General features: G+C 38.8%; 1 protein-coding gene across 1 annotated transcript; it reads right to left on the bottom strand.

Annotated features, from left to right (window-relative positions):
• Positions 1-8,767: 8,767 nt before the first annotated feature.
• Positions 8,768-17,380, bottom strand: LOC137939038 (vacuolar protein sorting-associated protein 41 homolog). The gene is made up of 19 exons (XM_068784206.1): positions 17,052-17,380; positions 15,537-15,806; positions 15,258-15,437; positions 14,746-15,006; positions 14,388-14,520; positions 14,211-14,301; positions 13,958-14,060; positions 12,668-12,771; positions 12,493-12,586; positions 12,256-12,411; positions 12,096-12,158; positions 11,871-11,936; positions 11,061-11,261; positions 10,878-10,955; positions 10,670-10,789; positions 10,473-10,553; positions 10,139-10,224; positions 9,508-9,589; positions 8,768-9,399 (listed from the first exon to the last, which is right to left on the bottom strand). Exons 1-19 carry the CDS (start codon positions 17,343-17,345, stop codon positions 8,992-8,994), a joined length of 2,871 nt encoding a protein of 956 aa, XP_068640307.1. The 5' UTR covers positions 17,346-17,380; the 3' UTR covers positions 8,768-8,991.
• Between the last annotated feature and the right edge of the window lie 184 nt (positions 17,381-17,564).

The following is a 17,564-nucleotide window of genomic DNA, read 5'->3' as shown; positions in this document are numbered from 1 at the left end:
CTCCTCCTTCCTCATCTCTCTCTCTCTCTCTCTTGGCAGACGCGGGGAGCTCCCACTCCTGTTCTACGCTCGACAGCGCATGAAATGATGAAATCTAATTCCCAAAAACTGTACCTACCAATGCTATTAAGCTACAAACCCCACGCACCCATGAATGTCTTGAAACACATGGCACGCATAGAACGACTCATAGCGGTCTCCCGTTCGGTCATCCCCACTTCTCTTTTCAAGGTTAAAAGTCCGTATCGGCATTAAAAACTTGTATTGAGAGCAGAATCTCAGAGGAGTGAGAAGGGAGAGAAATAACTCGCGCGACAGCGTAATGGCAGCAGATCTGTTTATCTGGTTTCTTAACAAATATGAAAAAAAAATTGTATTTTTCTGGGTTTCCGAAGACGACTGCCAATGAATTGAAACCATGTGTGGACTTATGAACTTGCACGGAATAATCTCCATCGTCTATGTCTCTTCTCGAGCAAGACGAGCTGAGGAGGAGGCTCTCGTTTCCCTTTCTTTCTTTACCGAAATCCGACAGCGACGTGTCCCGAATGGATATATCGGCGGATTAGGGTACGGCTTTGGTTTTTTATGACATCTAAAAGCAATGATTTATTAACGCGAGAAAATGGGAAGACGAAAAAATCCCGAGAAATCGAATATCGAAGCAACGAGTCGTCGGTGAAGTTTTCGAGGTGATTGCGACACGCAACGTTAATATCACTTCGCCACGTATCTATGTCAAAGAGATTCGTTGGCCCCAACAATTATTCGAAATATCCAATGGGCCCACCACCGAGTCTGGCTTCCGATCGGGGTCGTCCACGTTAAAGGTGAAGATCTGGGCGCAGGAGGTATGGTCCACGTGTCCGGGCTTTGCCATGACCGGGTTGGGAAAGGGACAAAAGTGAGGGGGAAGCGTCGTAGTCGTCTTGCCTCTTCATTGAGACTTTCGAGACGACAATCGACGAGTGCGTGTCGCCTTCTAGATGACGACACGTGTCATAAGAATTCGGCGATGCTTACACGTGTTTTTTCTTACGAAATAGCAGTTTTTTTTAACCAAAAATGGTGTTTTATATTTTATAAAGAAACCACTCAAATAAGAATATTATTTCTTAAAACCAGTGGGAACACGGACCGGGTTTTAATCAGGTCGACCCGTGATTCGCCCGGGTCGACTCGGATGAGAACAGTCAATGAGACCCTTTCTCCAGCTCCATTTCCTGACTCATTTTGACTCTTCATGAAGGCAACTGATATGGGGAAAAATTTGCTACCAACCTGCTTTACCTTAGGGCCATGTGTGTCAGTTTGATTGTGGGTGTATCTTTCAAATTTAGTTTTAGTTTGTAATAAGTAGGCTGACCTACTTTCTGTCATCTTCCAGCTTCAGTAATGGAACTTGTTAAATCCACAAATCAAGATGTGATGAAGCTTGAAGAAAGCTTCAGTAAGGGATTGCAAGTACTCTACTTTGTTTCAGTGGCAGACACGAGACCCTTGATGGAAGCAAGCAGGACACCTCACCCCTTTCTGGGTAGCAGCCAATAACCTTGACACACATCAGTATCTCCAAAGCAAACTAAAATTCACAAATAGTCCCCATGCCTCAATCATCATGTAGTGATCCACTTCAAAAAAACAAAAACAAAAAGGTAATGATTCTGGGTTGGATATACAGGAACTCAAATAGTAGAATTTTTGTTAGAGAAATTGGGTCAGTGAGTCAATGTCAGTTCAACATTATTGATCCTTATAAAATCAATTTTGGATCAGTGAGGATTGCAATTCAGAGTCAGTGCATTGACAGCTGCCATTAGACATTGATCGATTATAATTTACTTTTTAGTTTTCTCTTTCTTCTAGATGATGGAGAAAATCATAATAGAAAATTATGGTTACTTTCACTTGTGGAAGCGGTTCCGTCTACTTTTATATTATACGTAACAGATCGATTTTTTGGATGTATTGGCTAATTACTATTATAGTATCAAAGTTAAATATACCACATTTAACATTTGAATCCTGTGAGAGGCGGTAAAAAATAAGCGAGGTGAGTGTCATAGTGGTTTCGTCCAAAAGATTAGTCTGTTAGATAATATTAACTAACCGTTGTCATGTGCATATTTTTAACTTATTACTTAAGAAATCTACATATACTTACAAAGTAACCCTTACACATATGATCATGTTATCATTTACGGGAGTAAATCTACTAGAGAACAAAATCAAATAAGGGGATTTGAGCCCTTATCTTGTTGATGGATCTATTGAGATCTCAAAGTGCCTGAATATGAGGTTCATTTGCTTCTACTGGTATAATTCTTGCGTTAGCAGCCTCTAGACTACTTACATATATTTTTTTCTTGCCGGAGGATTATGAAAGAGAAACTATTAGTCACTTAAACACAGAGTTTGTTATTCAATTGTTGTGGTTTATTAACCTGTGACCTATTGGAAGTCAAGACCCAAACTCACACTGAAGACCTACATATCAAAGTATATAAGAAGATGGGCCTAAACCATAACACCTATGGATCCAAGAGAAATAAAAAATGGACTCAAAGTATACAAATCAAAGAGAAGGTCCATATACCTACATAATTGATGGCAGGATGGTAAATAAAGAGTTATCTTATATAAATAATAATAATATAATTAAATTAAAATTTCAAAGTTAAAACCATAAACCTTAAACTCTAAGTTTAGGCATATTATTATAATATTATAATATTATAAATCTATAAATAAAGCTCCAGTGGAGGGTTAATATTCAATTCTTCCTCCGGTTTTCTCCCAATGGGTTTTTTGCCCTTTTATCCTTAATTTAAATCCATAGAGTCCTAAAAATCAACATATATCAAAATTTAGATTTTATTGGCTGCTTCTCCTGTTGCCCAAAATTACACTCGGCTCCCCGTATCCAAGTTGAGTCGTGTTGACTCGGCAAAACAGCATCATACCAGCTAGTCGCCACTGTTCCACCAGCGTGAAATATCTGTTTCCTGCTTTATGCTCTCTGCTCTCTAACCGACATTCGTCTTTGTGCTTCTGGCCGTCTAAGTGGATCCGCATCGTCAACGTCCATGCCTACCGAGACCGTTTGGTCATCGAAGTCCTGGTACAGAAAAGTAGGTGATAGCTTCATAGCTTCTCTTCCACCGCAAAAGAGTTTTCCTGAAATCCAATTCTTATTCCCGTCGGGGAAAAAAGAAGGGAGATATGTGTCTCATTAGCAGCAGATACGTATCCCTTTAGTAGTAGATCAAGGTTTCATCAGATATTAGCCTGATCGTTTTTCGTTACCAGCTGGTAGCTTATTGTCCGACTTCCATACAATATCCGAGACTGGAAAATTTTCATGTTTCTGAATAGGAAACTTCCCAAGCGGAGATAGAAAACTTGGAAACTTTCCTTCGTTGGTAGATTTTCCAAGAAGCAGTTACCCGAGAGAGTACTTGACTAACCCGGGCGGATCCAAAACACCTAGGTTGGGGTCGACACGGCGGGACTCGGCAGAAGAGCTCTGGTCTTCATACAGCCTGGACGTCGGATTCATTCCGAATTAATCACGGACCCAGCCTGTTATCCAGCACAGAAATCTATCTTCGGCTCACTTGCCTGGAATATTCGTCCTTCAGCAGAAAGTTGCCTTCCGGAAATGCTCCGTTTATTTTCGGAAGGTCCTGCGTTGTTGTATGGAAAGTTGTCGTTGTCGGAGAGTCGGAGAAGACAACTCTGCGCTGTTCGAAGATAACGACGTATTGTGGAAAAAACTTTTCTGCCCTAGCCACCTCAACCTAGTCCGAGTTAGCTCGGAATACTGCTTCGGCGAGGGGAGAAGAAAAAGTAGTAGGGGAAGAGGTTGCACTGTTCATCAATTTTTCCTAAGATAGGAAAATTTTAATTGAGCGCCGAGTTAACCCAGCGCTGGTTCTGCCGCAACTCGACCGAGTTGACTCAACTACTTTCTTGACTTCTGTTCGAGACCGGGTCAAATCGGACCAACTCGGCCACTTATTTTCTGCCTCAGTAAACGTGTTCAAGATTTCGGTGCGACTCGATAAATTGTTTGTCTCTGGCTGGATTATTATTGAAGAATTGACAGATTTTTTCTTGGTCAACATATTATTTGGTCTAAATATGTGTATTAGATTATTTTATGGGTCATTTTATAAGGCTTATTTTGGGTCGTGTTAAATGGACCCGAGCCAAGGCCATTTCAGCTGCTGCTATTATATCTCTTTTTATAAGACATTATTATTGAAAAAGAGATAGCCTCACACTATTATTTATTGTCAACCCTGTAAAAAATTATCAAACTTTTTTGGTGTGGAGTCTGTGACGGAGGAACTTCATCCTTGTCAAAAATATCAAATTTATTTGTGGTTGGGAGTCTATGACGACAAAATTTCATCCCCATCTATGACGACAGAATTTCATCCCCGTAAAAAATATCAAATTTATTTGTGGTTGGGGAGTCCATGGCAGAGGAACTTCATCTTGTCAAAAATATCAAATTTTTATGGTTGGAAGTCCATGACAGAGGAACTTCATCCCCTTAAAAAAATCACATTTTTGTGGTTAGAAGTTCATGACAGAGGAACTTATTATTTTATTTATGTTACTTCCCCCCATTAATATCATATATTACTCTACTACTTGAAAGTCGTTGTCCTATGGAGGGACGCAGTGGTGGAACTGGCAATGTCTTTGCGGCTAGGAGTGTTTTACTCTCACTGATATTATACCAATTAGGCCTCATGAACTAGAGCACCAGCGTGAGGGAGAGTGTTAGAAGATGAGGCATATTATACAAAAAAAGATTTTATATATCATTTGCAACAAGCTAGGAGTTCATGTTGTTCTCTCACCCCCAACTTATGGGGGAGTGTTGGAAGACAAGGCCCAAGCCCACACGACCAAGGAAAACCTACATATCAAAGTATATAAGAAGATGGGTCCAAGCCCATAAAACCAAGAAAGACCTATGGATCCAAGAGAAATAGAAGATGTACTCAAATCCCACAAATGAAAGAGAAAGCCCATATGCCCACTTACATTGATGGCACGATGATAAATAAAGAGTTATCTCGTATAAATGGTAGTGATATAATTAAGTTAAAGTTTCAGGGTTAAAACCCTAGGCCCTAAACCCTAAGTTTAGGGGTATAATCAATTCCATAACCCTTCAGTTTTTTTCCCAATGGGTCCATGCGAATTGATTATCCAATCCCCAGCCATAAAAAGTTTTGAAAAACTGGTTCACCCACACATCGTGTACTTGTATGAACCTGACAATACATATGATCGAGTTCTCTTCTCATGTGCCACGCCACATCTTTCATGGTAGGGCACACTTTTGGCACAGAACAAATATGATTCTTTGTCTCAATTTACAATTTGCAATTCCCCGTCAGTTTAAACTCAGAATTGTCCCATCCATTCATTTTTGTTCCATCCATGCATAACTCGCCTTGGGAATGTATATTTACAACACAGATTTCAGAATTAAAATAAGACAGGATATATTCATTTGCTCACCCTCCTATCCAACCTCATTCTGATAAAAACAACATCAATTGAAGCCAGGCTCAAGACATTTGAAAGCTCCTGCTTTTTCTTTAATGCTGAAACTAAACAAAATCCAACCTTCAGTGAAGCACTGATGGCTTTAAATGCTGGTTGAAGATATCTAAAAGAACGTATGAGAAGATACTATGATCAACACGAAGTGGGAAGCCTAAGAACTGGAGCAAATCTCTTAATGGAACTCCGGTATACCTCTTCTTAACAACCTCTTGAAGTTGGGTGACACCAAGTGCCATGATCACTGCATCAGCAGGATATGATTCTCGTCCACAAATAAATTCAAAAACTCCTCCAGTCTCTTCATCTCAAGAAAAATCTGTAACAGTTCTATTCTCCTGCACCTGACAATTTTTTAATTTCATGGACTCCACCCATGGCTTAAAAATCTTGTCTTTGACAGTCCCACTACACCACTTAAGATTGAGATCTTGCTGTAGCCAAAAAGACTATCATAATAATTGTCATCATTTGCTAAAAAGTTCTATTATTAAGTAAAAATAAAAACTTTCTGAAGTGAACCTGATGGGCTAGAAAGAAATAGTAAATCATTCCCAGTGCTGCAACAGCACTGCATTGCTCAGCTGGAGCAAATAAACTCACTTGAAGAACCGGACTAAAAGCTTCCAGGTAAAGCCTTGCTGCACAGGCATACCATTTAAAGAGCTCTCTTGCAGTCACTGTGATTGAGACAGTACCATATAAGAATGTCAGCCTTTGAAAGTTTCAGCAGGTTCGACATAATTTAGTTAGATATATGAAACAGAAATGACCACAATAAAGAGGTTGTCTTTAGAGCCTTCTCACTTGGATTCTCCATGCAACATTAGTGTTGTCAAAGTTAATGACTGCAAATTTAGAGCACCAATCAGAGGTCAGTATTAGCAAATCAATTGATAGTAATTTCGATAACTATGATTCATCTAACAATGACACATCACCAGAATTTTTGAGTTAAATAGATTCACCTCCAAATTGGAAAGTTAATTGTTGAGCTAAGGATTTAATATGGAAAAAAAAAAAAAAAGGAATTCCCCTAGAATGAGAACAGTTGAGCAGGCTCTTAGCACTGTGCAACTCTCATGTATTCCTGAACAAATTACTTGAGAGTAAAGTGAGGCCCCAAATGGTACTGTCAGCCGAGGATGATCTCCAACTTAGTGGATTGTCTGCTCAGTTTAAGTGCAATGGAAGGTTGACTTTTTTATCTAGATAAAAGTCAATCCCACACAAAAGAAAAAAGAGTAACATTCAATAAAAAGGTGGCAGTATTTTATCTTTAATTTGTGCAGACTTTGCATGCCCATTTGGAGGTTTATATGCATTGAAGTAACAAAGTAAAATGACAAATGTTCATATCAAAACAAACCTACCTCCATACTCTGTGGTGAATAATGAGCCGATCTTGTCCAATTGGTAAAAGGCATTATACCAAGTTCATCAACCAGTGCAAAGATGTTTCTATGTGGATACCAGAAACCTGAAATTAAGCATTAGCAGATAACATCTTTGCACTTCCAAATAAAGAAATTTGTGGTGCCAATTGACTCAAAGTGAGAAAAGAAAACTGCATTGTTATCTTCTGATTCTAATATCATATGTTGAGAGCTCCTTAATTTACTCCGACATACCGACTTCCAGAACCAGAAGACAACATGAAGAATCACACATGATGGTTGAAAGAGATTTTTAGTAACTTCATGACAAACAGTAGGTGGTCAAGTTTCTCTTAGACTAGTGGCAGATACCATAGGTGAAGTTTCCTGAAATTTTAATATTTCCCATTCTCTTGAGATGAATACTGTTTGAAAGTTCATCAGAACAAAGACTAGCTGGATCACGTCCGCAGTAACTTGCTGAGATGTTCCAGTTAGATGATCAAATAAAAAATATCAGATAAACATGAAAGTGCCATGACTTACAGTAGAATTTGGTGGCACACATGTTAGAAATCATTATATAGCTAAGCCAGATAAGATTTTTCCTTGTGGTGCTTCAGCACTAAAGCATCACTTCCGATTTTTTAACAGGATATAAGAGTTTAAGAATGCTAGTAACTCATGTTCAACTAGCAGAGGCCAATTTCAAGTCTTTCACGGAGAAACATATAAAGGAAAATTACCATTCGTTCAAACTTCAACCGGATACCCAGCATCAAGGATTGTCACACTGACACCCTGGAATCAAATTCCATAAAAGCACTCCCGACATTTACCAGCCCATACAGAATACAGAAACAATACCGAGAAACAAACTTCACAAGAGATGAAACCTGTTTCGAGAGATGATAGCAGCAGCTAGGCCAGCCCAACCGGCACCCACGACAACTACCTTCTTGCTGTCTGGGGTATGACTAGTATCCATAGCCTCTGCTCTGCAAAGAAGTGCACAACGCTTTGCGTGCGGAAAGCAAGAACCAGCAACGAGTCCAGAAGGCCAAAGTGCTGTCCAGCAGCCAGTAGTAATCATTTTGGCTTGTGGGTAGTGGCGATCAGTTAGAGACCAGTAGAGACAACGTGAATGTGCGAAGTCTCTGTAGCTACTCCTGATTGGACGAGGCAGGCGATTACGATGGCTACTGCGCCGACGCAAAACAACAAATGGGTGTCTACCGTGAGATGTAGAATTTGCTGAATAAGTGGACGAACCAACGTCCACACAGAGCATTCGTCCAGGGGATGACTCTGGAGCAGAGGTTTGATCAATGGAGGAAACAGTTCGGAGTAGACAAAGAAGTTTCTGTCCGTAGGACTGGATTGCCAAAAATCATTCTTCAAGAGTAAAAAAACAATGATTGTCAAACCATAACTCTCTTGTTTTTTTATCCATTTCAGTGATTGGAAGGTGATCATTGCAGATATTGTAACAGGAGATAGGAACCGGTTGTCAAAAATCAAAATATACCCAAATTCATTGAATATTTCCCTTAGATAGCAAAATGGCGCCGCATTATCTATTTCACCCTCGTAGTAACACCAGCCAATTTCATCTTTTCCCGTTTATTATCCAACTCGTTCATCTGCCTTTTGCATTGGACACAACAAGACCTAAAATGAGCGCGTAGGTTATAAATCAAACTGAGCTGTGAAAACCCAGAGTAGTTCCAAGTAATAAAAGGTTCTTCTCACAACTTTTAACTCGAAGCAAAACAACAATAAACTGGAAATAAGAGCATCCATTAACTGAAACAATGCCAAATAAATTAGAAAAGCTCATTATAGATACACCAAAATACAAGAAAGACTGCCCAAAGATTGCGCATACCAGCTCACTGGCAAACCCACGATCACACACCAACTTATAGAAGATTCAGTAAATAAGCTAATACAGAATAGATGACATATGAGGCTCAAATTTTGCAAAGCATGCACATGCACCCACCATTTACTCCAACACAAGAGCTTATTTTGAAGCTGTAGTACAAAGGATACATCTAATCCGGGGTTCACCCGATTCCTTATTTTCATCATCTTCACTCTCATAATCTGACAAATGCCCTCGTGAAGAGGATTCACCACCATTGACTGCTGAATCGGTGGTGAGGCAGGTTACATGATAAGCATGACAACAGAAGAAAACAATTGTTGAGAGGTTTTGAATTGATAAAGGATCGAAACACATGCAACACCTCCCACCGCCCCTTTTTCTTTTTAACTTCACCTCCATTGTTTTCCCATTTATCGATCTCTCGGTTGTCTGGTTAGCTCTAATATCCTCCCTCTTGTTGTGATCTTCATCTTCTGAACTCCCCAAATAGACTGCATGCCGAGCCTCCTTATAATATTTCACTAGAAGATTCACACAATCAGCCTGTCATAAAGGAGAACAGAAACAAAAAAAAAGATCAGTGCATTTCTTTAAATGTCCAAAGCTCCAATATAATGATGATTCATTGAGACACAACAACATGACAAATACCTTGAGAATATCATTGCATCCATGTCGAAGTGAAGTCTCAGTCCGGTAATCAGTGATGATTTTTACCAGGCGGTCCCTAAGCCTGCAAAGGTAGCATGAATAAGAAGAACAAGTATCAAGAGATCTGACAGGTAGCAAGAATCCAGAGAAAGCAAAAACAGTATTATTCATACGTTTGCTCCATTGTCTTTTCTATACGTGAATCAGTAAGCAGGAAAAGGGCACATGTTATAATTGTTTGGTTCGTTCATACAGGTCACATCATAAACTCCAACAGTTCTCTCCCAACCACTCAATAACTGTCACTGTAGGATATTTGAATTTCAAAACTATTTATGGCTTAACTTTATCCATTCAAGTAATAGTGATCCAGCCAGAATCAAATTTTTACTGTGGGGTATCAATCTATATAGGTCGCTCATGGGAGCCATCTAACCTGCCACGTTGGTGTGATGCCATAGATGATCGAGAATTGCTCAATCCATTTAACAAAATGCTGGTGGACCAGCATAACTGGACTCAATTAATAAGATGGTGAGGTAATTGAAAACAAAACAAGTCATATAAACTGAAATCTTAGATAAAGAAAAAAAAAATTAAAACAGAAAGAAGCTATAACATGAATACGTACCTGGGTATATGTAACCCATTTGGCACCATATTAACAATATAGAGGGGATCCAGATTACCCACAGTGTGCTCCAACAACATGCCCACCTGCCCATGATTTTAATTCTTTATAAACATTCCCAAGTTGCAAACCAGAAGTAGAAATAAGTGGAATGGATGCCTTAAGCAAGACAGAGAGGACTTCTCACACTACCACACAGAAAACCAGAGAAGCAAATACTCCATGCAGATAAGATTAATGGCACTAATAATTAAAAAAGTCCTCTCCACATGCCTATGCAGGCCTGGGTCCACCTCATTTATAACTCCTGAAATCCAAAAAAATAGCTACATACCATTTCAGGCTTGCGCAGGCACTGCTTAATCAACTCTTCCCAAAGCTCATCATCATGCTGCAAGGTTACAAACTCTATGGCCTGCACATCATGTACAGCTCCACTAATCAATCTCCCACTTCTGCTGATACCATCTAATTGGCCTATTTTAAATGTTATAAAGAAGACTGCTTAGTCAATGAGTGGGACAAGCAAACCTCCCCAATATCCTCCAACTTGTTAATGATAACAGCCAAAGCTTTTTTTGTATTTCCCATCCTCCCCAAGATGAAGACCTGTTCTCTCAGTAGTTCTCGCTTGACACAAGTCTCAAGTGCCTGGTAAATGAAGGCTCAAGAGATTGTTTTACCACCAAAGAAGGTTGAACAAGCACTCTTAACTTAAATTATAGGGTTCAAAAAGTACCTTATCAAGTTTATAATGTTGACTACTTCGAAGAAACGGAAGAAGCAAGCGAGGTTCATAATCAGCATAGAGTTCTACCTATTCCAGTAACATTTAAATAATTTAACAAGATATCCCAGTGGTTGAGCCACCAAACTAAAGAAACATTATAATAAAAAATAGAAATAATGTACAACGACTAACCTGCAAGTCATGAAACTCTTTTCCAGTATCAGGATTGACTTCAAATAGGGCATGGAGATAGAGATGCAAAAAATACTTATGATCACATTTCTTTCTGGCAGCCAATAGTTGTGAAACTACTTCAGAGGGAGCAATTACATCTCTTTGTTGGATAAATAAAGAGACAGCTCGTTTGCAGTCCAATATCATTAACTGGACCACCTGTAAACAAGGAAACAGCTCAACCAATCATTTCATTTTTTAAACTTTAGTTGGTGTGCCAAGAAAAAAATAAAGGACAGAAACAATTCAAAAAACGAGTACAAAGTTGCAGTGCTTACATCAAGATACCACTATATGGAGAATTTGGGGATAATGGAAGTTAATTGAGCCAATTTTTAGGTTTCCTAGACTTTTCAGCCTACTACCAATTTTCAATTGGCATAGAGCCTCACTCAAACTTTCTCACTAGTACCAAACTATCATAATGTTTCTTCAGACCAGTATTCTACATTTTACATTTTATTTACTTTTTCCTTTTAAATGAAGCCACCCTCTAGATCAATGCAGTTCAATAAGGAGAACCCAAAGGAACCAATAACATTCAAAAGAAAAGCAGTGGATTTCCCACCAAAATAATTTTTTTACACCAATTTTTATCTGTTTCTTATTTTTTGGCATTTTGGTTACAGACAACCACTAAAAAGAAAACACACCAGCAGAGAAATGATAATTGTAGATAAAAACTTTATAATTATGCAAGAAAAATGAAGTGAGTATGTCAATTTCAAATCCAGTGGGATTACAAGCACTCTCACAAAGTTGACATACCTTCTCATGAATTACATCCTGTAAGCTATACTTCTCAATGAAGTCAAATACCTCGGGTTTCATCAACTGATATAGGAAAGCAAGAAAAAAAAAGTATTAAATAATGATATACTTTTTAGGGTGATCTCGAATTAGGAAAAAGGGATTAGAGGATATATTGGCCAAAATATTTTAAAAATGGACATTGAGAGATCACAATACCCTATACGTATATGTACTACTTACATCAGCATATAAAGCAAAGGCTTTCTCATACTGTCCACTGATTATATACAGCTCAGCTAATGCCTGTAATGCACAAGGAGTTGCTACTGTAAAAAATAGAAATATGATGCCAACAAAGTAAACTTTTAAAAGTACTCTACACAAAAACAAATTTAACCACCTCTTTCAGCGCATCTGTCATGGAAGAAGTGTTTAGATGCGGCTCAATAGCAGAGATTACAGCCACGGCATTGTATATCACAGGTGGCCAGGATTTGATGGTTGATAAAAGATCCTTGTGCAATACAGGATTGGTTGCCAATGCTACCAGAGCTACCTGTTACATTACAAGAATCCTTTCAGATTCACAAGCATGTCAATTTTAAGTTAGCAAACATCAAGAGGCAAGTTTATTGACCTCATACGCAGTATCACGCAACCTCGGATTCTCTATCGGCATGTATTGAACTAACACAGGGAGCTGGCGGAGATGCGCAAAGTGGAAAACCCATCTGTAGTAGAAGGAAACAGAGAAAGACAAACGTATTCAGACTTAATATAGACAGAGCTAGTAAAGGAAAGTAAATATCTACCTTTCCCATGCTGAAGCTGACCCACGGAGCAACTTTGGGCACAAGGAAGCAGCTTCAGCATACTTCCTTTCTAAAATCAAATGATCAAGGTACCTTGACCCCACCTATCAGCAGAAGAAAAAATACTGGGAGTTAGGATGTTTCGCCACAGTTATGCCCTTACACTTCTATAATTTCCCTCCTCCACCAACTGGTCATGCATCAATTGTAACACCTTTTTTTATTCTCAGTATAATACAACCACTAAATGCTTCTTGAGAGGTATTAAAGTCGGATCTAGGTCCATCCCAACAAGACAAACCTAAGTTAAGAAGCCTTTTCCCCAATTAATTGACCAAAAGATTTTTCCTGACATTAACCAACATGAGCTTATTCCTACACCCCCCTCACAGCGAAGCCTGCATGAACAGACAATAGGCCACACACATGCACAACACAAAGAAGGTAAAAACAAAAAGGAACACAAACTAGGGCCAACAAAACAAATGTCCTATTCTACTACCATGTGTTAAAGTTGGGTCTAGGCCCATCCAAAATTATTAGCAAAAGTTAAAGAGTCCTTTTCTCGACCAATAACCATAGGATTTTCCCTTACATCATATATGGAATTATTGTCACTAATATTGATTTGGTTTAAGATGAGGGTTAGTGTGAGAGGTCAGTGAATCTATGTATATTTTTCTCTAAGATTTTTTTAACAAGCGCACAGCACAAATAATTCATAAAGTCCACTTCTCGTAGGAGCATCTGGAGAACTTTGTGGGAAACAAATACATACATCATCATCAGCAGAACCTATTTTCGAGACAAATACATAATTTTTCTCTCACATTATGATCATATCAATCATTTTTCCTTTGCAATGTTGCCCTTTGAAAAATCTTTCTTCACCACTTCCATCCATGTGTATTTCAGCTTTTCTCTATTTCTTGTCATTCCCTGATTAAAGTTGAACAAAACCCTTCCAACTGGCATGCTACTAAGTCTCCATGTAACATGCACAAGCCATCTCCAAGAATTTCTCTGATTTTCCAGCCCATTGATGCTACATTTAATTCATTGTAATGTCCAATGCTAAATCTTTAACCTTCTTTTGCGACAAATCAGCGACAACATTCTTATCTCCACCTCTCCCATTGTTTGTATAACAACCAAATTCATATCATTCAAAAAAAAAAGTGTAAAGGCCTAACCGTCTCCCCCAATTAGAAAGAACATGAGTTTCAAGATTAAACCAAACCAGAACCTAATAATACAAAAAATAGAACAGATAATTCTAACCAAGTATACCTCATCAAGAAGCTCAATCCGTCCTTGCCCTGCTTCGACAGCAGCTAAAGCCTTTTCATGATACCCATGTTGTAGAAGCCAACCAATATGATCTTCCGCATCCCTGAATTACATATACATGAATTGTTTTCAACAAAAATCACAATCAGATTTTAAGGCAGTAAAAGGTCCAAAGCGCTATTGAAATTCTAAAGAAAATTATCTGAGAGTTACAACTGTTCTTAAATGATTCTAGCATAGGTATAACACTTGCCTCGGCTTTGCAATTACTACATCTTTTGGAGACACAATGTAATATAATGGCTCATCCCCAGCTGCCCACTGACCACCAGCATAACTGCTTCCTATGTTCAAAAGCATTACCAGTTATCTCTTTCTAGGCAGGAGCAAAATGAGTGGAAGCAAATTTTAGATATTTTTATGTTATTACCAGAAAAAGGTGCATGGGCAAGGGAATAGTCATTTGCCTTGTAGTGCTCATAACCATGTACAGGAAGAGCGTCAGTTGCAAGTTCATCATTATTCCATGTTACAATTCGTACTTCTGGTCTTTGTGCAGTTCCCTGTCAAACATTTCAACACCAATGTCAAGGATATCTAAGACAATAGCACCTGGCTCAACTTCCGAGCTCTTATCCGATAAACTTGGCAGTATGAGGAAACAGTTTTTCAAGCGACTTGAATCATACTGCAAAAATATAGATAAAGGGATATTCTTCCCACTTCAATAAAAATAACAAATGCACAAGTGTGTATATATATATATATAGAGAGAGAGAGAGAGAAACCTGTCGAGAAGGAAGAGTACTACTGAAGTCTCTTTCGTCTTTTCCTTCCCCGGGGATATAAGCTAGAACAACTAAAGCATCACCATAAGGTGCGAGCCCTGAAATGAAGTAGCTTGTCTGAAAAGATGCCACAATATCCACACGTTTAACATTTGATGTGTGAATGTTCCTTTGAGTTCCATTTGCTCCGTTAGATAAACTTGATGTAACAGCAGCAATTTTCACAGATGTACCCCACCCAACAACCAAGAGACTGTCATCCTACACCCAAGAAAAAGAACGGATTTTATTCTAAATGAGTTATTTCAATGGAATCCTTTTTTCTCACTGTAATGAAAAAAAAAAAAAAGATATTATGTGGTTCAGTCTGAGAAGTTTGTCGTTTTATGCAAAATGGAGATTTTTCAGTCTTTTGAGGCTGCCACATGTCTTTCTACTTTTTTGAAACCCAACAGTTTGAGAGTTAAACAGAAAAATCATTTCGTTCACCACTCAATAAACCAATGACCAACCTGCCAAACTAAATGAGGAAGTAAGAGCTCCGGTCGAGGGCTTCCTCGAGGCCTCTCAATAAATGTGAGCCTTTGATCATTTGCCATGTCAAGAAGTTTCACACCTGCATCATTTGCCCATGCAACAATGCTTGTCCTCCACTTCACTGCATGTATGGGACCTTCTCCAGAGTGTAGAACCTAAAGACACAAAGTAGATTAGGAGAAAAAAAAGTTAAACATATATAAGTTTTCTGGAATGACCTCAAATTGACATCCCACTATAGAAATTATATGAACCTGGTCACGATAGCCTAGCCATTTCTTCATGTTCAGGAAAAGATTACCAGCTAAACCACCGGCAACAAACCTTCTTGAGGACTTTCTTGAATAATCTGGGTCCAGCGCAATGGCCTTCATGGGCCGATGGTATTCAAACTTCAACATCTCATCAGTAAAAAGACTGTTGATGACAACAAATCCATCATCTGAGCAGCTCGCTATGAATTCACCTTCTGTGTCAAAGCTTAGGTCGTTAACAGTAGCAGCATGTGCACGAAATTCCTTGACCTGTATAAAGAATGAATTTCTCAACCTGTATCAACTAAAATCTAAATTAAACCTATTCATGATGAAATTGGAAAAGGACAAATTAAAAATTAGCATTACAAAAAGAGAAAAAGATGTGGCAATATGAGATTTATAATGGCCTCAAGTTCTAACAAACAGGGTCAGACTTAAAAGGTAACACTCCCTTGCTCTTTCTATTAGAAAAGAATTTACCAATCTAAAGTGAGAATACATTTTTTTTTCATGTAAGAGAAAGAGCTTCTTGTCATGGTCTCCCGAGTTAAAACAAGAACCAGCTCAATGACCAACATATACCAGACAAAGATAAACAATACAAAAGCATGTTTTTTTTCTGAATTGGGGACAATACTGGCATACCCAGTAATCAGCCAGCATGCACTGAATTCTGTAGCTGCTAGCTGAGATCAAGATCCTCTTGGCAAGAAATATGCTCCCAAAAGGCAATTGTTTTCAGTTCCCACACCAGAGAAAAGGAAAGAAAGAGAAGAGGTTTCTTCCCATCACTACTTCAAAGCAATGAAGCAAATCAAGAAAAGGAAAAAAGAAAACAGGAAGAGAAAGATGAAAAAAGAAACCAACAACTAGCTCTCCTTTACAGGTCAAAGAAAATTGTGCGAGCAGATGCATTAACTCATGTAGACTGCTTGCGAATAGAAAATTATAAATCTTCACAATATTCATCAGGTCCTATCTTCCCCCATTTCATTTCTACAAATTCATGAAAAGATCGCTTAAAAGGAAGAACTTCAAATATCGCAGGTCTAGGAAACACGATCAAGAAAACTCATATCTCAGAGACTCTGTAGCACAATTCGTAACTCTTCTTTCATAAACGAAGAACGGAAAATAGAAAGAAAAGATACAAGCTTCAGACTTATGGTAACAAAATCACACAAATATTCTATCACAATTTCACCTTCTCGGGCTCTTCCAACGATGAGAGCAAATTAAAACCCAATCCGCTCAATAAGCAGAATTTGAACTTTGTATCAATCGACTATCATCTTCCAGTCTAAAGTGAAGAACCATTGGCTCCAAATCAGACTCATCGACATAAAAACAGAAAAACTTTATGAACTTCCATCCACACGATAGAAAGGACAGCGAAACAAAAGAAAAACATTTCCCAGACCCCATTTCATCCAAAGAATAAAAATCAACGTCAGAAGACCTCAGAATTACAAGAAGAAGAAAAACGATCAAATAACGCAAACAATATATAACCTGATTCCCCATAAAATCAAGGATATGAACAGTGCCATCGTGGGTCCCCAGAGCGATCATCCGCTCGGCTACGGAGATACAGGAAGCTGCGTCGTTAGAAAGTAAAGAAGGAATGCTCCCTCCGATTCTCTGGTATTTCAGCCTCGGTTCGTCCTCTTCTTCCTCCTCATCCTCTTCTTCTTCCTCTTCATCCACCTCCTCTCTTTCGTCATCACCATCTACGCCATTCTCCCTCTGACTACGACCCATCTTCCTCTCTCGGTCAGGCTCTCCCACTGTCCCCTCCCTGCTCATGCTCTGCTTTTCTCTGAGCAAAGCTTATCTGTCCTCGCGGAGAGCGAACTCCGTATTCTACCCGGACTCGCGCGAGGCCACCATAAGGGAACAGCTTTTAATGGGTCCACTAAATGGACGGCCGAGATCATCCAGGACAAAAGCAACTTTAAAATGTCAGATTTTTTTTTTTTTTTTAATTTCATGTCTTATAAAAACCCATCTTGAGTTAGGTTTGGA

The sequence above is a fragment of the Aristolochia californica genome, unplaced genomic scaffold (genome assembly GCF_029961685.1).
Source record: "Aristolochia californica isolate CCGP_79_NKW_82.1479 unplaced genomic scaffold, dmAriCali1.0.hap1 SCAF_8, whole genome shotgun sequence".
Classification (NCBI taxonomy): domain Eukaryota; kingdom Viridiplantae; phylum Streptophyta; class Magnoliopsida; order Piperales; family Aristolochiaceae; genus Aristolochia; species Aristolochia californica.
The sequence above is the reverse complement of the archived record's forward strand: the minus strand, read 5'-3'. Positions and strand labels throughout refer to the sequence as shown.